Source organism: Ammodytes marinus (genome assembly GCF_949987685.1).
Source record: "Ammodytes marinus genome assembly, chromosome: 23".
NCBI lineage: Eukaryota > Metazoa > Chordata > Actinopteri > Uranoscopiformes > Ammodytidae > Ammodytes > Ammodytes marinus.
The window spans coordinates 11,907,547-11,930,073 of NC_137227.1; the positions used below are offsets into that span (position 1 = coordinate 11,907,547).

Below are 22,527 nucleotides of genomic sequence, written 5' to 3' on the forward strand. Positions count from 1 at the left end.
CAGAGGAAAAAGAAAGAGAAATAGGAAGAATGAGGAGGAAAAACAAGGTAGAAAAGTGGATTAAACACCAGTGATGGGTGGGCCGTCCCCTAAGTGGTTTTGCTTGGTTGTTTGCTTTTAGTGTCAGTCAGACTGGGGGAGGGGGGCTTTCACTCTAGAGTGCAGTTGCTGAGAGGAAACTTATGAAATAGTGCCGTGCTCACTGTCTAATTAGCAGAGCAATCCAGATTTAGCTCAGTAGGCTTCATCTGGATCCTACACTAAAATTAATTATACGTAATAAGTAGTCACTCTTTTGAAAACATTCGGTGATTAAACACTGCAAACTTCACCAAATGCTCCAAATCATATCAAATGTTACACAAATCTGAGGAGAATATCTTACAGGTAATGTTATGTTTAAAATAACAACTGTCACTGTGATTGGACCCACTCACTCAAGGAACTGAACGAGAAAAAAATCCATTTTCAATATTCAATTGCCTCAAGTCTCATCTTTTGAGCAAGGTTACACATCTCTGTGTTGCACGTTTGATCACTAACAGAGCCGGAAGCGCTGAGCAGAATCAAACACACAGCCGCAGGCTGATGGTGTGAGATAGGGTTGGGTCGAAAGAGAGGAAAAAAAGACTTAACATCCTAAAAATAATTTTAAAAACAGATGTATAAAGGGTAAGTTGTTGAGGCTGCTCCAGGCTTTTCTTTGCAAATAGTATTTTGATGTCTGTAAATTTCAGTACCCTCGCATTAATGGAAGATGACTAACCAGATTGAGTTTTGACCTAAATTACAACAGAATGTGTGGAGACCACTCTTGTACTGATGTAACACAAGGCCTCCAAGATGAGGTGAAGCAACAGTTTAAAATGTTTTACATCAGACCCTACCTTGTCAGATCAAAGAATACCTGTAGGGTAAATTAAATGAGAAATGAGATATGCTCACATGAAATTAGTAGGCAACTCAAATGAGGTTAAGGAGTTATTGCCGACAGTTTCTCCAGGAATCATCACTAATTAAAATCTCTTTTGATATTATAATCAATACAATGCAACAAATTCCAGTATTTCTTAAAAAATACCTTTGGCTGATGTATGAAAGTGGCTGTGTTTGCTATCAAAGTACCAGCTATGCAGCCACGCAGACATTCTGCAAAATAATGCTGTTTAATTTGGGAGATATTGTTGCAGTTAGTGACCAATTTATTGTCTAATTATCTTAATAGAGCTGGTCTGGGCAAAAGGGAAGCACTTGTGTCTCTGATTCAACATCTGTTATTCTGCATAAATGTACACAGCTTAAATACAGCACTGCAGGGAGCAGTGTATACAACCATCAGTTTTATTTTATCATCTCTGCACATTTAAAAGTGATGCCAACAAAAGGCTTGCTTCGTTTCAAATCGTGATCCAGCTTTACATTTCGGTCATTTACAATAGGTAGCAGTACTTAATTTTGAATGTCAGATCTCAAGACACTACTAACTGTTGACTGTAGTTTTGATGAGCGCAAGTACACAACCTTGAAGCACACATTGTAAAGCAGAGGGCTGGAAAGAAACCTTAGCAACTGCACTCAACAGATCAATCCCCCCAGCTGAGTGTACATCTTCTGTTTTATTTTTTCATTTATTTTTTCGCTTTCCGTACTTCCCTTCTTAACAGGGCAACTCATTTTTATGTCTGCTGTTGCTAAGAAACTAGTTCTCGGACGGGGCTTTCAGCAAGGCAGCTTCATTTATCACATATTGACGAGAGAGACCTTATTGGTTGCTAAGAAAGAGAAACAAGGGGGGCGGAAGTTGTATGTCGTACGTCATATACAATTATCTCAACGAACTTTGGCCCAAGCCATCTACCCACGGCATGACATATTTTCGATATAAGGGGATATGATGGGAAGAGAGACATAACATGTAAAGTTTCTGAAATTAAATTGCTGACTGGTTCAGCAGAACATGGAAATATTTTTTGGCCAAGCTAGGCTCTTGTGGATGGTACATTTTCAGGTCAAGGTGAGCTCATTTGGGCCACGGAACACTAGAATTAACAAGCTGCCAGACACCTATGAAGTTCCCAGCTAAGGAAAAAGGAGTGATAAGAAATGTATTTGACTCCTGTTCATCCCAGATTGCAGCACTAAACTAGCTCTTCAAAGCTTTGAATGTATGCAGATACATGCAGTGTTTATATGTAAATAATGTATGTATTAAAATAAATACTAAAAAAAGAAAGCCTAGACACGTCATGTCAAGTTTCAACATAAACACATGTATTATTAGTTCTAAAATGAACAAAAGCAAAACAAATACCCACATGTTTCCTTTGAGGTTAACCATAATTATTCACAAGCTGGTGTATTCACTTTGATCAGACCGCACACTCATCCCGTTGAGTAACATTACAAACACTTGCATCACTGGCCCTAGAAGGGACAGGGTGCTGAGATCACAGGTGGATACATTGGGGCTCCAGGCCTGGAAGCCATACAGTAGGGAGGGAATCAGAATTCCAAACTCAAAAAATGTGCTGCACCATGCAGAAACATTTTATCTTTAAAAGAATACTAAATATGAAAATATTACTGCTTTGAAATCCATCTAACTAAAGGTAAATTAAGACAGCACTTTAAAGCAAAGTTCTTAGAGTCTTAACAGCAGTGTGTACCGAAAATAAGCAACCAACACACAGCCCTTAAAAAAATATTCAAATAGGACAACACCTGTAACACAACTGTGGATCTGAAATATCAGAAAACAAAGGAGCCGTTTACAGCTGAATATAATACTAAGCTACTGATACAGGTCTGAATTCAAATCATGGCAACTATTCCATTTTACCCATTCACATGCCAAATGGCCCGAGGCAGGGGAAATGGCTTCTGGTATGTTATGAAGCTCTATTCTATTGAATACATCTCTTTTGTTTTGTGCTTGTTTCTCATGAACCACCAAGTACCAGCAGAATAAAAAAGCTGCCATAGTTTATGGTGAACTAGAATTGTTCTCTCTATGGAGTCCTGGTGTGTGCTCAGCAGAGCGTGTTACTGGTTCATTGACCATATCAGGCTCAATGACTGCAAGCCAACGGCAACTCAACACTCAGTGAAGTGGATCTCAATCTCATCAAGTAAACAAGGGTCAACGTGATTCCAACTGTGCTGGGAAGTACACCATTATATTGCATATAAAATGCCTTAGTGAATTTAGGGAAAACAATTACACTATACCTAAAATAACCAAAGCCTATGCACAACAACAACCATGTTTTATTTTAGTGAGATTAAAAGTATACATCCTGGGTTGTTGGAGATGTATCTACACCATGTAGCAAAGAGACAAACTGAGGAATAGCACAGCTCATTGCTTTTATTTGTGGATTTTCCATTGTCTGGTTGCCACTCATGTACTTACTAGGGTGAAATCTAAAAGATATATACGAGAGAGAGCCTCACACACAGTCTATACTTCCACAAAGAAGCCCACCAGAATGAGCCAAGGTGGTATTGGGGAACTGAGAAGAAGTATCAAAGTAAGTCTTGACGTGTTATGTTACCCATAGCCAATATGATCGAAAAAACAACAACTTCATGGTATTCAAAGCTTTATCCTGTCAGGTATTCAATATGGAATAGGTTGTGTGAGTTACTCACTCTCACTGGGCAGACTGGGCATTTTACATGCAGCAGAACAGATCATGTTATACCTGTAATTCCCAAAAGGAGTGGTTATTGGGAGCATCCGTCTTAACTTTCACTGGCTTAATTTCTGGAGTTTATTTGTCAGCTATTTTAGACTTACACAGCACAGTCTAAGTAAGATAGCCTTCAGTACCTTCATATATTTGACATCATAATCCGAGCAGAGTGGCTTACCTTGAATGTGAATCACTTACCCTTGTTAGAAGGAACTACATTTGATTACTGTCAGAATATTTATATATATTACATTGTACAGTTGAAGGTGTTCATAAGATACTAATAACATACTTCACACACTGCCCCCCAATTAGCTCAGGTTATAGCCAGGCCCGCAGGAGAGAAGGCTGTTTAAGAGAAAATTGGACAGAAGGAATTTTTTCTCCAGTGGCGGACTTTGATAGGTGTCTGGCAGCTTGTCAATGTGTATTCGTCGTGCATGATTTATTGTAGAGGGATAATGGCTCTTTCAGAACTAAATATGGAATATGTAGTTTGGTCAGGTAAACCATTAACCTTTGAACTAAGCTACATGTCTAGGTTAGTATACACATTAGGGAGAGTAGGGGAAGCTCGGGGCAAGTGCTGTTTTGGCAAGGGTCGTCAAGGGGAATCTGGGAGAGAAGGGGCATGGCTATCTGCCGAAGAGAGTTTTAAAAAGGGTTGGAGGGTGAACAAAATCGGTTAGTATTTTTGTAAGTAAGGGAAAGTCAGACACAAAAATGGTTGTTAGTACAGTTACAACAAAGGTTTGATTCTGTAGATTAGTAACACTGGTTTAGTAAAATTTTGTGATAAGAGTTAGAGGTGAGGATTCTTTAAAATGTCCTCTGCAATTTGATTGCTCAAACCAGGTCCAGATTTGGACTGAATGTGTGTTATTTCATGTGACAAGGGTTTTGTTTTTAAATGAACCCATTCGGGGACAACAGGGTGACACACACACACAAGCCATGCACTTAAATGGAACGATGACAGGAAGAATGGGTATGGAGGGAGAATTCCATTTAGACACAACACAAACACATATAAAAAAATTAATATTTTTTTAAACATCCGGCAAGATGCAGCAAAATGGGGACGCAGATATAATTGCACTGCACCACAAACACCAGACAAATGGGGGAAGGAAGATGCTAATGTTTCTGTTTGGACAGGTATGCAACAGAAAGAAGAAAAAAAAAACATTTAGACACGTGTGCAACAAACAGACACACGCTGGGCTAGAGCAGCATTTACACCCTGTGAGTATGCTGATGTTATAATGTTCTAGCCAAAATAAACAAAAACATGCAAACAGGGTGCGGGAATACAACCATTGGGTACTGTCAGTTTGGAGGTGGAAGTGGGACAAGATGATGTCATCAATCACAAATGAAATCAACAGAAATGATGAGAGGGTTTTTTTTTTAAAGAATAGGGAAAATCAAGTGGGGAGAGAGGGCCTCACTGTCTTGGTGAATAGAGCTATATTAGTATTCAGAACGTAGGACACATTCAGTATTATAACTATCCCTGTCCCTCTGCGCTATTGGAAAGGGTCATGATGATTGCAGATCTCATTATGCCTGCACTAGAATTCGACCAAATTATTTCTGATGTGAGCTCTAAATTGCTCCATCACTTTTTCTTTTTCTCCTTAAAATTTGAGCTAAGATTGAGTGAGTCACTACCATATACAGCGGCTTTCCACAACGGTCTTCATCCAACTCATGTGTTATGATGGATTAGGCGGATTTATGCCCCAAGGCATCAATCCTCTATTCACCCAGATAATGAAAGCCTGCCTCCTCTCTTTACTTTTCCCACTTTTTTTTCTTTCAGGAATATATGGTGTGAGGTCATTATTCATTTTAGTACGTTAATTTGGTAGTTAAAACCTATAAATAAGAAATAAAAATCAAAGAAAAGTGAAATCAAGAAAAACAGCAAGAAGGGGTGGCCAACGTGTTTTATGGCTATATTGATTATATTAAAAAAACTGATATATGTATGTATATATGTTAGCCATGATATATACATATACATATATACTCAATGTAATCTGTATATATAAAAACAAAGAAAAAATAAAATTGGGAGAGGGGGGTTAAGTCTCTTCATGCAAAGGTTGAGACCAGTAAAGTATAAGGAATATAAGTTAGTATTAGTGTTAATGAGGGGTGAAGCGCACACAGCTAAGATTTTCCCATGGCAGTGGATTGCCTGCGTATCAATAGGCAAAGAGCTTGGTTTATTGATTAGAAAGTCCAGTGAAAGCAAGTAAGACTGATCACAACTGCATGCTAAATGTGGCCTTATAGTAAACATTCAGCCTAATAACGGCGTTTTTTCAGATACAATCCCACTGCTTTAGTCTTAATATGTATGAGTCTGCTAAGTTATTTTGGCACACTTCCCTGTCTGCAGCTTAATAAAAGTGAAACTGCCATTTAATTCTCAATAATTAGCTTTCAACCAGTTCTCCTGGTCAGATCATTTCTGCACTCGAGTGCTGGGGACGACTGCCAAATTAAGGCACTTCATTAAGTGTTTACATGTGTGTGTGTGTGGGAGAGGTGGTTGTGTTCAGGTGCAGTTTCTGCCAACAGCTCCATCTTGATCATATATCAGCCTAAGGCCACTAATGGGATCAAGCCCTCATTTGAGGCCTACTTTACAGCTAGGGCTTTGGCCGCTAAATCATGAGTTGTAAATACTCTTCATGACTCCATAAAGCATAGGGTGCCGGGCGTAGATAGCAGGCTGAACAGGTCCACATGATGCAACATAGCAAGATGTTATATTGGTGCTATTCCTTTCATGTTGATAAAAAGTTCTGGAAATGTATGATCAAAAGCTATTTTTTTTCATGTTTTACTTCCTCTCACTGGAGTTGCCATAGTGGGTTATTTGTCTGCTTGAGAACTCGGCTGTGTGCGCTCACATCAGAAGGTTCTTTTAAGAAAATAAATCAGGAGGAAACAGGGACCAACAAAAAAAGTAAAGGTTACTCTTTTCCAATACTTAATTGAGAAAGTATCTTGCATTATGATTCTTTATTTCTTCATACGGATAGTGTTGAAGTATAAAAAAATATATAAAAAAATAATAACCAAATAAAAAGGGAGAGAAACAACAAAAAATAAAGTCTTAATTGATATAATTTCTATATCTTTTTGGGCAGACCTCTTTGGATGAACTCGGTCATTTGTTTCAGGAAGGGGAGAACTGGATGGCAAGAAAAAGCAATAACATATATCAAGAGAGGGCTAAAAGAAAAACAGAGAGGTGGAGTTTTTCCAGCTACCGTGGAATTGATGGCGGATTGGACTTTCAGTAAAGCAAACAGAATAGAAAGAGGTAACGGAAAACCCAGGGCAAACCAAAGTATAAGACAATTAGAATGATATCTACCATATAATGCAGTTTGTTTACCATAGCGTGTCCAATGCCTGCGTGCTTCAGGAGAAAACAGGGGGAGGAGAAAGAAAAAAATAATAATGACAATCCTTAAACCCAGGGAAACACACCTCAACCCCAAAAAAGTGGGAAAGAAAAAAACTGCAATCGCCTTTGGCAAAACCAGCTTCTCCTTTTAACAGGCGATTTGTTCCAAGAAAAAAAAATTATGTAATAGTAAAAAAAAAATTTTCCTATTGTTTGTATAGAAAAAACATCCAAATAAAGAAATAAAGAAAGCAATTGTTTGACTTAGTTTTATAAGGGTCGTTTAGAAAATAAAAAAAGGAATAAAAGGATAACAATACATTTGTTAGTATGTAAGTCGCAGGTTAAGTAGAGAAAACAATAGATGGTTCACATTCCGTGAATGAGACAGTGTTAGTCAGTGAAATAATAAAAAGGTAAGGGAAAAGAAAAATCCACCAATGAAAAGAATCAAATTGGAAGAATTCTGAAGCTTGTTGTTAGTAAAAGAGACAAGAGTTAGAAAATCAACTTTCACAGAGGGGATTTGGGGTAGTTTGACGGGGGTGTTGTTTTGAGCAGGGGATCGGGGATCGGGGAAAGTAAATCAATATTAGTATTCACTCTACGAGTCTAATCTGGTCAGCGGGCTTGGTTGGCGTTGGGGTGTAGTCCATTTCAAAATGGCGTGCTTTAGTACTGGGTGGGGCCAATCATGTCTCAATGACTTGAAAAGGTGCAAGTATGTGGGCACATTTCCACAGAGTAGATTTTAAGGGCCTACTATATGCAGGAGAAAACCAAAAATAAATTGCATTGTTAAAATGGACAATTATGGTAGAAAGCATTTACAGTGTCAAAGGCACTAATGAGAAGTCATCAGGGGCATTTAGGAAAGCAGAAATAATTGTGCATATTCTTGAGCAGAAGAGAAAGGTATAGAGTAGAGAAAAAAAGCACAGAGTAATTGTATAAAATGGTCCTGGCATCTGCAGTATCCTGAAAGAAAGAACCATGTTTATTGAAGTCATATTCAGAATAAAACTACATTTTTTTAAATATCTGGGAGAAGAAAAGCGTGCAAACTGAACCATGAAATGGGAAAAAAAATCTATCAATAAATAAGGAATGGTATCACACATCATCACATCGTCTGTCAACATTGTATTCAGTGACGTCCAGTCCTGTAAAACATCAGTTCACTGTAATGGCATGGCTACCAACTGCAGTGCAGCTTTCAAATCACTGTAAACATAAATCACATACATTTCTGTTTGCACTTGGTGAAGGGATATTTCCAACAATACATATAGTATGTAAACAATAAAAATGCCTTTTCCTTGCTGAAATGCCTGGCAGTATGTTATTAAGATAACACATCATCACTTTCACACTTTTTAAAATAGGTTTTAATGGTGAAGTAACAAGCTGACAACGGTGCAATAGATAAAATGTCCACCTTAAGATACATTACAATGCTTTTGATGTATATCCGGCATTAAAGGTGCACTATGCAGTTTTAGAATAGGGGGATTTGTTTACATTTGTAGAGCCTGCAATTAGTTTACAACATATATTTCCTCTGTTATTCTTAGTATTGAATCATTGTATCATCATAAATTGAAACAACATTATGTTGAGGCACCTGGAACTAAACTTATGGCTAGAGTATTGTAAACAACAATAACAGTGAAACAATAGCTTTTAAGGTAGATTTATAACTTAAAACAGTGTTCAACGGATCCAATTTCCCTTTAGTAAAGTTTGTTTATTCAGTCATAAGTATATACCTTAGAAGATGTTCACTTATTTGACACATCCAAAGTTACACAGTGCACCTTTAAGGCTCTAGTGTGCAACCATGCAGTGATGAGCAGTGGCAGTGTGAGGGTTAAAGATCTATCACTGAGATCTTCCCCCAAGTATTTCCCTCAGGACGGAGTGGACATCTAGAGGACATCTTATCTGAGAAGTTATTATTGTCAGCTGCTGCGGGTGACATATGTGACACCAGAATCTGGGCAAAAGGGTGAATCTACGGGGTCCCACCTATTGGGAATAGACCACTTGCCAATTCAAAAAACACAGTTTGGGATTAAGGTTAAAACCAGATTTTACATAAAGTTATAATCCCTTCTAAAAAAAAATCACAACATAGCTCCAAGCCATGGCAGTTGAGATCTTTACACAACACATTGCCACTGCCAAACAAACATAGCCACTACATACAATGGTAATTTGTGTGTGTGAAATGTTGTGCAAGTAAGTCTAAGTCTGTATAATGTACATTATGTACACTACTGTACGGGTGGGTGGGTGTGTCTGTGTGGGATGGATTACTGCATGTGTGTGCCAACTGTGTGGGAGCCAAGTGGCAATCATGAACACAGTCCTCCATATAAGGCTAACTGGGCTGATTTGAAGTTTCATGCATGCCCACTCTTTGATCCAGGGTCACGGCAAAGTGTTGTCACCAGTTATTCACTTTGTCTAATGGCTCTTCTAAATCTATTAACTGGGTAAGGAATATTGAAAAGTGGGTGCACATTTGCATATACACACCACACAGTACCCCCATGTCTTTGAGCTACCAAACAACATCGGATACATCAAAGAACAGAAATGGTAGGTAGCTCCAACTACTGGAAACCTGAGAATATATAATTAAGTTTGACACATGCCCTTACAAAACATTACATTGCTTTGTATTTAGCTGACACTTTTATCCAAAGCAACTTCCATGTGCATTCAACAATGAAGGTACAAACTCAGAACAACATGAATCATGTAGGTAGCTTCAAATAAACCAAACTACAAATTGCCACACGTAAGTGCTACAAGTAGGTCTAACAAGTGCATTTTTTTTTCTTCTTCTCTCCTAGTCAAGGTGTAGTCTGACGAGATGCGTTTTAAGGTTGTGGCGGAAGATGTGTATGCTTTCAGCTGATCTGATGTTAATGGTGAGCTTGTGGTGACAATGACTGTGCACTGTAATTGAAAGTAACTGAAAGGCGGTTAGAGATACAGCATGGCGAAAATAAATGCAACATTTTGAATTCTTGAGCTTTTAGATCCCTCAGTCATTTGATGTCTGGATGTTGGACTTATCTCTTTATCAGTTATTTGACAGGACCACCCTGGGAAGGTTTGTGAAAAAAATGATCTTTCAGAAATGTCGGATGATCTATGAAATAGAGTGAACGGCTGGCATGAAGGGCATCTGCACAATCTTGTATAATGAGTTTCATTATCCCTGTGCAGGTCTCCATAGAAGGGTTATTTATTTACAGGTTTATAACATGCAGAAAAATTGATGTGACTGTCCAACAGACAAAATAATGAAGATTAACTTGGAACAAGTGTATTTAAAAGCTGAATTCAATGGATAAGGAAATATAGTCATTTTGTTATTGTTAAAAGTCAAACTTTTACCTGCATTCAACATGTTGATTTGTTTTGTTTTGTTCATATTGTCTTGATTAAGCGTTGTGGGTTATCAGAATCAAATTAGAATTGCTGGGTTTAAGTTCATCAGCACCATAATTATTCAACTATTCCATTAAAATTAAACTCATAGGGAGTAAGATCTGGGTCATGTTTTGAATAATAGGGAGTAGAAAGGGCTAACTGAATACACTGCCAGACTAGAAATAAAAAGTGTAGTGAACTGAGCCACCAAGCCTAGTGATGTGTAAATGTAGAAGTGTAGAAGGTCTAGAAGGCGTAGCTATTACAAAAGTCAGACTTTTTTCCTTACAGGCCTGAGAACTGTAAGTAGTGTTGAACTGATGCTCCGTTGTCAGAATCAATCGAGTGCAAAATGGAAAGTTTTGTTCTATTTCTATTGGCATTGAGTAGAAAGAATGGTTAGCTATTTTTAAAGGGTTTCTTGTCATGATTTCCCAATGTTTTTCTCTCCCCAACTCCAGAATGGATCCAGGAGGAATGTGTGACATCTCTCCGACACTAGCAAAGCATATGAGATGAATCCCGCCTCCTCCCTTTCAGAAAGCATCCCAGGAGTGCCAACTTGTCTCAGTGAGAGAGGGGGTGTACTTTAGAGGAGGTATTGTGCTTCTGACAGCAACTGGGACTATACCAGAAGATACATCTCTGTATAGGGATTTGGGAGCTAAACAAATCAGAGAGAGAGAACATGCAAGTGCTTGCCCCTACTTTCCACACTACTAATTTGACTGCCTTATGGTAAATTTCCCCTTCCACGCGTCACACTTTTCAACTTGTCTGTTTCAACTTTGCATCTAACCCAACATGCCTGGAGCCCCCCTGCTGTGGCAGCCTGCCACCCTTTCTGTAATTGACCCATGCGGGAGAGAAACGAAGGCTGCGGATGCCGATGTTTGCTGATGGAAGATAAAGCGCCTAGTCATGTAAACAACCACAGGCGCTGACAAACAACTTTCTGTTTCGATCCATCTCAAAGACCCCCTTGAGGTTAGACATCTTTGTGTGTTAAAATATCGGGTGATGGGTGTATAAGGAAAGAGGAGAAAGTAAGCTAACGCCAACAACAACATGGTATAACTCGCTGTTGGTGTTTCGTAGATTTGCACCTATTATGCTTTGTACATTCATCTCACTGCTTATTATGCCAAAGTCCTGCTGGATGCCTGCCATAATTGGCCAAGATGTAAAATTATGTTTTTGTTGAGTCGCTGATCTTTTACACACTCGTCACGGTGGACGTTACTGAACTGTGGCCACCACTTCCAATAAGCTGAATAAATATTTAATGACAAAGCGCTGGAAATGATCAATGGGACAGTGCAGCGGAGCCAAGATCCCCAGTCCAGATAGATTAATCATTGTAACTGAGGAAGTTCTAAGACAGATGACCGTTCTACGATAAATTTCCAATTTGGGGGCTTAAGAAATACATGATGAAAGGGATATTGTAGAATAGTATTACGGGTGTGAGGGGGAGGGAATGGGTGCCATCTGTCATCCAATGAAACTTCCACCGCCTAAATGAATGAGGAGAGACCCATGAAAATGCATTATGTGTTGTAAACATTTAAGTATAAACTCAATTTGTGTTGGCCATGTGAGTGAGAGAATACATACATTTACGTGCATTGCTGGGTATTTATGAATGTGTGCTGTGTCATGTGTAACACGGACAGTCTTTAGGTGGGTGAGGTGGAGGGGAGCTGGGGTTTGGATTCAAAATAGCTCTTTCAGGTACATTTGGTTTGGTGCTGCGTTCATTCCAATCATGTGGCATTCACTATATAGGCCGCCCCTCTCTAAAAACTGGCTCCATGTAATGAAAGCTGGCAGACAGGCTTCAGGTGCAAATATAAATGTCACCGCAATTACAGCGAGAAGTCTGCAGACAGCGCATGAGGGGTGTGCTTCTGTCTTGGTGTTTGAGTGCATGAAAATTTCACTAGGACATAGTGTATTGCAATGCAGATAATAATAATTTTCTCATTTTCTGTTGTGCTTCCTCATCATCCTCAGGTCTATTTTTTCCCCATCTCTGAATGACTGACAGACTCCCTCATTGTACAGTGGCCCTTCTTTCCCCCGTTGATTCTATCAGTATAGGGCTCAATTCAACGTCAATCCACTAGTTCAACTGCTGAAGTTTCATAACATAAAGGCTAAGTTACAGCAAACCAAGTGATTAATAATGATCAACTGTTTATTGTGATATCCCTTATTGGGTTGATTTCAAATAATTGAATTGTACATAATTAACATTGTGACATTGCATTGGACCATTTCGTGAAGGGGTTTGTCTCTGCGTAGTGTGTGTACCCTTGCTTAGCTCAATGCTTCAGAATGAATGGCTGCTAGTCTTCAGACAAATGAAATGCAATAGATCTTGTGGACAGACGGATGGCTCATCTAACTAAACAAAGTGTTGTCATTCAAGAATTAATATCAAATTGGGAAAGAAGATTTACTCTATGGTTAACTTTTATCTCCATCACTTAACTCTTGTGAATTCTGATCGAGGCGGAGATTACAGAGATCGAGCAGCTGAACATGAATATGCACGCTTTTGAGAGTAGACACAGCTGCTCTTAATTGTTTGCATTTAGTACGCACTTGTGAACACGGTTTATTCATAAAATGGTACATTCTTTATACTCTTTAGAGTAACCACTAGCTTTTAATGACTAACGAAAATGGTGTGAAGGAAGATTTGAAGGACACCACCTTCCTGATATGGAGGCATGTCTGTCTTTATCTCTCCTTTTACTTTGGTGATATTTTACAACAGGTTTCACGTTGAGCAAGCAGTTATTAAAATATATTGACTGCTAGTCATTATCTATTTACAAGGCCCCCTCTACTTAGTGTATTCCTACATCATCCACCCAGCTGACTTGTCCTGTACTATCCTGATATATTTCCCAATCTCTTAGCTATTTCTCTCTAAATTAAATTGTATTAGCTGTTTCCACCTGTTTGAATGTGCAAATGGTACGGTGCATTGTTAACTGATTATAGGTCTGCGAGACAGAGGGATGAATAAACATGAAAGGGCTGGAGCAGGTAGTGGCAAATGAGGCTGATGAGTGAGTGAGTGTGGGGATGCGGGTGGATATGCTAATAGAGGTGGAAATGTGATGCAAATTAGCTTTTTTCTGCCCTCAAATGTACAGAATATCCCGGTTTCGATAGAAAACAGCTGTGCAGATTTTTTAGCATGAGGTGTTTGTATTTCTAGGCAATGTAGCGGCTGTGCTTGAGGTGTTGAACTCATATCAGCATGGCAAAAAAAAAAAACGCAACATGAAAATAATGACAGAAAATGCATTAACTGCACATCCCCTTCACATACACAATAAAACGATGACTGCACCCCTCCCTCCACTTTTCAGCACGGCTGGGGCACATTAGGAATACTTAAAATGTCTTTGGCGGTAAACTGAGAAAAGGATTACAGTGGTGTTGGCATGTCATTATGTACATCAAACAAATCCACTACCCTTGCCTGCGTTGAATAGTAATTTATACCGTTGCCGCAAAGTGTGCGTTGCTGTATGTGTTGACAAAGCTTAGCAATCAAAATAGCTTATTTTCTCATTTGGCCACGAGAGATTCAATCTGTCATAACGCTAAACAGATCGTGTTGGCGTTATTGAGATCCCAACATGTGAATGGCAGGAGCTAATCCATAAGGTGTTTAAGTGGGGTGGCCCCAACGTTCTAAACCCTTGGTTCCATTTAGATAGTTGGAATAACCAGCCATTTGTTAATTTCCTACCTTCGCCAAGGAGTTTAACCCAAATTACTTTTGCTTTGACAACTTATTTTCTTGGAGCACTTGTGCATGCCTATACAAGGGACCAAGGCATAGGGGGCTTTAGATTCTGCTCCCAAGTTAATAAGGACTTTTCGGACAATCTATTATCAATAATATAATTGGGTCCAACTGGAAGACCTAAGTGTGTGAAAAGGTTTTAAAGCAACTACCGGGGTACTGCAGCCATAGACGATTCACTACCCAGCAGCATAGCAGACACTGTTGCTAAGTGACAAGTTGCTAGCAAGAATGGATAAGATGGTCGAAGTGAAAAAGAGAGAGAGAGAGAGAGAGAGAAGGAGAGGGGGAGAAACTGATTGGTTCTCTCAAAGGATTTGTGGCTGACTCTTGAAAGAAGATGGGATGAGAGGAGGGATGGACTGATGGGGGAAGGAGTATGAGGGAGGGTAACTTCAGCTGATCATGCCTTACAGAAATAGCTGACAAAATAATCTGATTAAGTAATAGAGGTAGATATAGGAAGAACAAATAAAAGAGGAGGGAAGCATCTAGGCATCTAGTATTGAATAAAGGGGGTTGTGGCAGGGTTGACGTTTTAAGCTCATATGAAATGAATGTGATATTTTCCCCCGAAATGACCTGCCACTGGAGTCTAGAGTGGTGTTGTTTTAGCAACAAGGATCACAACATATTGACAGAATTAGGAAAAAGAGTTTAAAATTGATTGTGTATTTTTAAAACGTTCTAAATGAAAAACTGCATGTAGAAGATCTTACAATGTTAATATATGACAATGATTCTCCGTGATGAATTGCTCAGTCACAACAGCAATCCTGCGTTACAATCTCAAATTGCACTCGTTTTTCTTGGGTGAAAAAATCTATTTCTTTATCAAATGTTTTTCAGTCCCTTGGCCTGACCCGTTTCTCTATATAAACACCTTATACTGTGGTATGTGCGAGGGTTTATGCAGGTGAAGCGTGAGATCAAAGTTTTGAAGGTGATGAACATAATGTCAGCTAGCACATATTTATATCATGTATAGTAGACATACATGAAGGCTAGAGGAGTTCTAGAATTGGGGTGTTGGTGAGAGCGGTATGTGTAGGGGAGAACGGGGTAAGTAGGCACGCTTTTTACTCTAGTGAGAATTGCTTATCACCTAAACATCTTTCAATAGTCATTCCTACATTAAATTGAAGCTTAAGGTGTTGGCTTGAAATGTGTACCCCTCACTTTTTCTATCTTATTGTAATAAAGAAGAAATTAATCATCAAAGACACCCTTACACATTGTGACAACCAACCCCATCAAGGGGTCGGTTGTCAAACACTATGGGGTTGTTTGTCACAATGTTATCTTAATGGGAATAATCTTAAAAAGAAGGCAAGCAAGTAGAACTAAATTAGAAAGTTTAATTGCACTGTCAAGTTGACAAATATGCCTACATAACTTACTGTAGCCTTGGCAGCTGGTCTAGTTTGGGATGCACTGGGTTGTTTTGATTTTGTTGCCCTTTTTTCTTTTGCATGCTAGCTGCCTTTTCCTGCTCTATTATTTCCTTCTCTGGGGTGTCAGTGAGGATACAGCTTGACAATTTATTTCGTTATTGGGTTCCTTTTCTGGCTGCAGCCTTGAGATAACATGTGACAACCAACCCCCCAAAACATTTGACGACCAACCCCAACTTGAATTTCTTGCTAGCATCAAGGCCAACAACCATCTGACAACTAATTAGCTTGCTAACCACAATCTAAACTATAGTTTACCCTTCACACTTTGTATGGGTAACAAGTGTTTTGTTATAAACCCATTCTGTAAAAGCCTAGAAGAAAAATACTGAGGAGCTAAATATTTTCAATTTGACATGAAAAACACAAACAGTCGTCTCACCTCAAATTCAGCAGTCTAACTCCAATGAAGACTATGTAGGTGACCTCTGATCCCAATTCTGGATAGTTACATACCAAAATTTCACAGACAGCGCCTTCTGGTTCCGAGATATAACGATTGTGACAACCAACCCGCGTGACAAATTACCCCGTTCTCCCCTATGCGTGTGTGTTAATGAAAAAACAATGTTTCCTTTATTGGATTTTATCTAATGTTGTCCATTATTTACTTTGATGATGTGTTCAAGCCTCCATAATCATAAACAGTGGCATGCATGCCTGCAGATTCACAATAACCCACACTTTGAAAATAATGTTTACCTTTGATAGTGGTGCTATCTAATCTTTTTTTTGGGGGGGGGTGGGGGGTGGAATGCATAATTAAAACACCAGCCTTTAAACAGTAGTGTTTTTGTTTTTACATTTCTGTATAATAGCAATGACACTGTGTTTAACTGTGAACACATGTATAGCCACACTGCTGTTGCCTCCATGTTAGCAAGGTTTGCCTGGAGTTTGAATCACACGTGTTTAATATCAATCTGGGCTATGGCAAAGAAACATTTTCATATGTGCCGCTATATAGATTTCCAAGGTTGTGTGTTGCCGACAAAATAAAATAAATCCATCCAATTTCTTAGAATTGCAATACCTAAGTTCCTTAGCTACCTATGTGTAATAGATTATAATTCTCAATGTATCCTTTGCTGAACTCGATTGTGATGTCAAAGCTTGCCTCCTCCAGCTCAACCATGGGCCGGCAGTTGAACAGTAGGTGAGAGAATAATCGGAAGGAAAGGATGCCAGTGATACATAGTGAACAAATGGCATAGTAAAAAAAAGGGAGATATTGGGCTCAAAAGGTTGGCTGCTATACGACTGGCCCACTTCTGGGAGTTAATGTCAAATATTTTAGTTGTATCGTAAAGTCACATCGGGGGAATTAAAGGAAAGCTTGCTTCTGTTCTTTTTATAGTAGATAACAAACTGTCTGGCTCCCAGTGCTCCCCCCATCCTCCCACTGGTAGGATAGTATAACAGTCTCAGACAGAAGCACTATACTTTATATTCCAACCTTCTATTGTGCACACCTCTCATGAACAAACAAGGCAGCCATACAAGCGCACACTTCCTTTCCCTTGCCAGTGTGTGTATGTGTGTGTTATGTTTCCTCTGAGTGCCTGCGGTGTCCCCTGGGACTCGAGTGGCTGTTAAGCTTACAGTCAGGCTGCTGTGTTGTGTGAGGCTATTCTGATTGTTCCAGTGATCGCCATTGTGAAACAAAGTTAGCCCTCCAAGAATATGTTACAAAAGACTGTGGTTCTGTATTCCTATATTTCCAGTAGATCGAAAGCATGTCATCAAGCTTTTTTCCAGCATTGCTGGAAGTATACATGGTGCACTGGCTGTAATTCTAAAATTGATTCACCATTTATTATCTAAGGAAAAGCACTTATGTATTATGCTACCTGAACTAATTTTTAATACTGGCCTGACTGAAAGAATAATCTGGCAACATGAACTCTAGTGTGTTATAACAAAGCTCCCTTTCAGACATAGGACAGTTGTTCCAATATTTTTGTTTATTTGTTGAACTTTTAATGCAATTGAAATACTTCCCGTCTCACCGCTGAAAATCATATCAGAACCTTTGTGTGAATTTAATAATTAAAGAGGATAATTTAACACCAAACATTCATCAAAAAGTGCCACAGGACAAACACATCTCCCTGATATATGCACTTGCTCTTACAGCTACTCTGCAATACACACTAAGTGATGGACTGACTTTGAGTTACTGTAATGACAGTAATGGCTATGAACATAATAACACAGGCGCCAGTGGTTTTAGTATATGTCCGGGGGATTTACAATGGGATCACGGCTGATATTTCCAGTTGTCAATGCCAAAAAGTTTGCCTTGCGAGGAATACAATAGTGCACACAGATGAGTCTATGTGTCTCTGTGGCTTCTGGGAAAACCAGAGTGGGAATCAAAAGAAAAAAATAAATCTGAAAATCAATACTCACAGAACATGCAGTGCAGTTTAGAATGATCAGTTTATATTTTAAGCATGCATTGTGTATCTGTCAAAAGGGTATGCTAGAGTGTCATTGTGCACTTAAAGGTGCACTATGTTACTTTGGGTGTGTTAGAGAATTTACAATTTATTTAGGTTTATTCTCTTAACTGAATAGATACACTTTACTCACAAGGAAAAAGCATCCCTGGAACACTGTTTGAAGTTGAAAAGCTAACTTTAGCAGTAACTGTATCACTGTTGCTATTTACACAGTTGTAAATAGCAACACTATGAAACTGCATAGTGCACCTTTAATATTTGACCTATTTTCACTATGTGTTTCATGTCTTGTGCAGCATATATGATATATCATTATCCAAAGACAACCTGAGAAGAGGTTTTCCACCTTAGTATGTGTGCCTTCCTCTTTCTGCAGTGTGTACAGGCAGTATGTGTGTGTGTGTGTGTGTGTGTGTGTGTGTGTGTGTGTGTGTGTGTGTGTGTGTGTGTGTGTGTGTGTGTGTTCCCAGTGGAGGGAAAGGGCAAGCCTGGTCACCAGTACTGCAGTCTACAAGATGTCCATGATGGTAGATCATCAGGGTCAGTGGGTGCACAGTGAGGGAGGGGGGAAGAGGGATCACTTGCTGCTTATTCAAACCAATGTGTGCATTGAATGCTAGAACGGGTGGGAATGTATGTGTGTATTGTGGGGGGAAGAGATTTGCACTGACTAGAGGTCAAGGCAAAGTGTCCTTGCCTGCCTATCAACTGTCCACCACAGGGATTAGCCATTTTTTCTACTTTCCGTGTAAGCACTTGCAGTACTACCATATACCAGCAGGGGGAGCTCTGAATCTGTGGCCACTTGTTAAGCATACAAGAATACCCATCTCCTCCCCTTTCTCTCTTGGCGGAGAAGTCACTATCACCTCACCTAATTCTGTCTGCTTCATTTTATCCCACACAAAGCTGACAAATTCAAAGGTTTTTTCGCAGAGAAAGAAGGCAAATATACACATGCAGCGGCGGGCGAGACAGTCCGAGTGAGAGCGAGATAGAGAGAGACTGGCTTGTGAGAGCTCACAGCCTTTACTTATTTTGGAGCTTACTAATACAGCGGTAGATATGCACGCCGTTGCAAGAGCCATTAAGAACAACAGACAAGAGTGAGGATGAGACCGTTGGGGCTCTACGATAACTTCAGCTGGAATCCAAAGCCCTTGTTTTGTAGACTGCAGGGTATGTGTAATGTCAAATATTATATCAAGCTAGCTCCAGTGGGGAGGGAAAGTAGAAAACAGTAACAATGTGTCTGTGTGCTGCAATTTGAATTTTCGGTTGCATTGAAGACTAGATGGTGTAATAAACAGTAACAGTATAGCTTAACCACATCAAACATGGTTAAAGGGACAAGCCGTGCATTGTCAATACACATCGAAAGGCACACACGATGTGAAGTATAAAAGACTGATGTATAGGAAGCTATGCTCAAATACTCATGTACTCCTTTGAGGCCATATGAGTGCAACTGCTCATGTGACTATCAAATTAGTGTAACTGTGTAAAAGGATGTGTGTTGTATGAGACCTGGAAGCAAACGTGTGTGCTCATTGATCATGTGTGGATCAGTCCAGGAGTAAACACAAGGGTCAGGGGTGGTCATAGGTCATCGATACCTCTCTCCTTGTGTCTCTCTATGGGGAATGGTCCGGTGTAAATCTAGAGAGCTCTTTAACACTGAGGATGCCTCTGTTACATCAATTACTAAAAGATCCACTGGGGGATTGTGGCTGTTACGTGAGTTAATGGAGATCGCCCATAAACAGCATGAAGTTGCTGGTTAGTTCTGGGTCAAGGCATGGAGAGAGTGCAATAATGTGATATGTGCTCCCCTGAAATACGTTTTCATACACGATCTTGGGAGATACAACTGGTTATATTATCCAGAGAAACTCAGACTAGCACGGTAGGTGGAAACTTTATAATAAACCACTCAATCTTTTATTTTAATTGTTTTACCATTGATAAGAATATAAAGAATATAATATGACTTTAATGCCCGTTAGTTCCAAGGACGCATTCCTTCCTTATATGTCAATTCCAATCAAGTGGTTTAACTTTGTATGGAATATAAAATGAATTGCTATGATTCCCCCTCCCCCCACACCTTGTTCATAATTTAAATTCCAGTTGTGCCTCAAGATTAGTACAATACACATAAGAGGTACCATTGTGTTTGAAAAATATATTCAATAATAAAGTGTATAAACAATATATGCTTTAGAAACTCAAAGTCCTTGGATTTGTTTAAAAGTTACTTAAAATGACAAATTAATTTGTTTATTCCTGCAGAATCCTTGCAGTTACAGCAACTGTTATGGTGAATGCCAGTACATACGGAGAGGCAGGCATGTCAGAGTGTCTCAGTTAAGCATGTGTGTATGGGCACATGTTACATGTCTGCCTAATGGCCTTAATGGTGCACTTAGCGGTAGGTGGCTCATGCTGTAAATCTTTAAAATTGCGTTGGCTTCCAAAACTCATTAAGCTAGTCTCACTCTGCTGATCATACATAGTTCAACAGCGTTACCCATTTGACCCCAACTGTGCACATGTCAGAGAGGCTGCTCCTAGTTGCTGTGTGTGTGTGTGTATCATTTGCCCTCTTCTTAAAGCAAGTGCAGAATATGCCAAAACTCACAGCAGCTCCACAAAGCTTGGACATTTTCCCTGTTTAAGTTACCACAATGGAACCTATAATAATAGTATCGCAATATGACAGAAATTGCAGTCTGCTTGGCATGGAAATGTCTACCTATAATTTAACTGCACTTAAGATCACTCTTCTCTCAGGTTTCCCTTTTATTTCTAGAGAAGAATTTATTCTATGTCTGAAAGTAAAAGTTTGATACTATTGGCTGTTTTCATGTCCTTGCCCCTGAACTTTCTAGGGTGTTTTCTGCAAAAGCACAAAAAGGAGTTGATGCACCATCCTTGTGTAAATGCATTCACATCAGGCTTTTCTTGCATTCAGGGCTGCTTACAATGCTCATTATTAGGTCTGACAAGCCATTAATTCCAATTACAATTACCCCCCAAAAATGTGAAGTAGTAAGCTCGGTAAGTGTAAGTGGAATTGATTGTATATCACTGCTGGTATCTGCAACTGCCAATTGATGAGTTGGTGCATCCAGAGAGCCGCAGTCTTCAGAGAGTGCACTGTACGTGAATGTACTGAGGACTTTTCTGTGCATTTGTGTGTGTGTGTGTGTGTGTGCGTGTGTGTGTATACAATATACATTTAGTTTGGTTGGTTTTCTATTAGCTAGAATTAAAGGTCTGTAAATATATGCTTGGCAATCTGTTCAAATAAGGTTTAAATTAGGGCTGTCAAGCGATTAAAAAAATTAATCTAATTAATTACAGGCTCTGTGATTAATTAATCTAAATTAATCGCACACTTATATGACACTTTTATGCCTGTTTATAAACAACTGTAGGCCTATAGGCTACCGTTCGTGTCTCTCTCTCTCTCTCCGTCTCTCGTAACTTCTGTCTCCTCCCCTCAGCCAGGCTTCTACATTAAATATATTTAGGAACTACTAGCGCCGAAAGAAAAAAAACACAAAAAAACAAGCAGGCTAAATGACGCACGCACGCACGCACGCACGCACACACACACACACACACAGGAGGAAAAAAGACAGGCATATGCTAGGAAGAGTGAGAGTGTCCGTTGAGACGATCGCAACTAGCAAACAAAAGTGAGACACGAGGAAGATTGAGAGATAGGCCTACTGTTTTGAACCTACATTGTTAATTAGGCACCCACTAAATCAATAATGCACAGACACTGCGAGAATAACACAAGACGTATTCCTACCTTCATGCTTATTTGCCCGGAGCAGCCCATAACATAGAGCCCTCGGCCCCTTTCCCCTGCTTCTTTCTTTACTCTTTAATCCCGTGCGGGCCGTGTCCGCCAGATACAGGTGCAGCTCCGCTATCATCTCAACTCTTTTGCACCGGGTCAAAGGGCAATATAGAAGTGCGATTAATCAGCGTTAATTTTTTTAATCGCGTTAATTTTTCTGTGATTAATTAATCAAAATTAACGCGTTAATTTGACAGCTCTAGTTTAAATGCATTGCCACCTTTGACAAATTATTTATTGTACATAATGTACATACCGATCAGGGCAACTTCTTCACTTGTTCATTAATAACATCCCAAAACAATGGCAACATTTTAATGTGCACAGTTG

General features: G+C 39.4%; 1 protein-coding gene across 1 annotated transcript in view; it reads right to left on the bottom strand.

Annotated features, from left to right (window-relative positions):
• Positions 1-22,527, bottom strand: part of nrxn2b (neurexin 2b) — a 580,176-nt gene that overhangs the window by 354,980 nt on the left and 202,669 nt on the right. Inside the window, exon 5 of the mRNA XM_080051970.1 lies at positions 7,114-7,137. Coding sequence (XP_079908096.1) covers positions 7,114-7,137 — 24 coding nt within the window. The remainder of the gene's footprint in view (positions 1-7,113; positions 7,138-22,527) is intronic.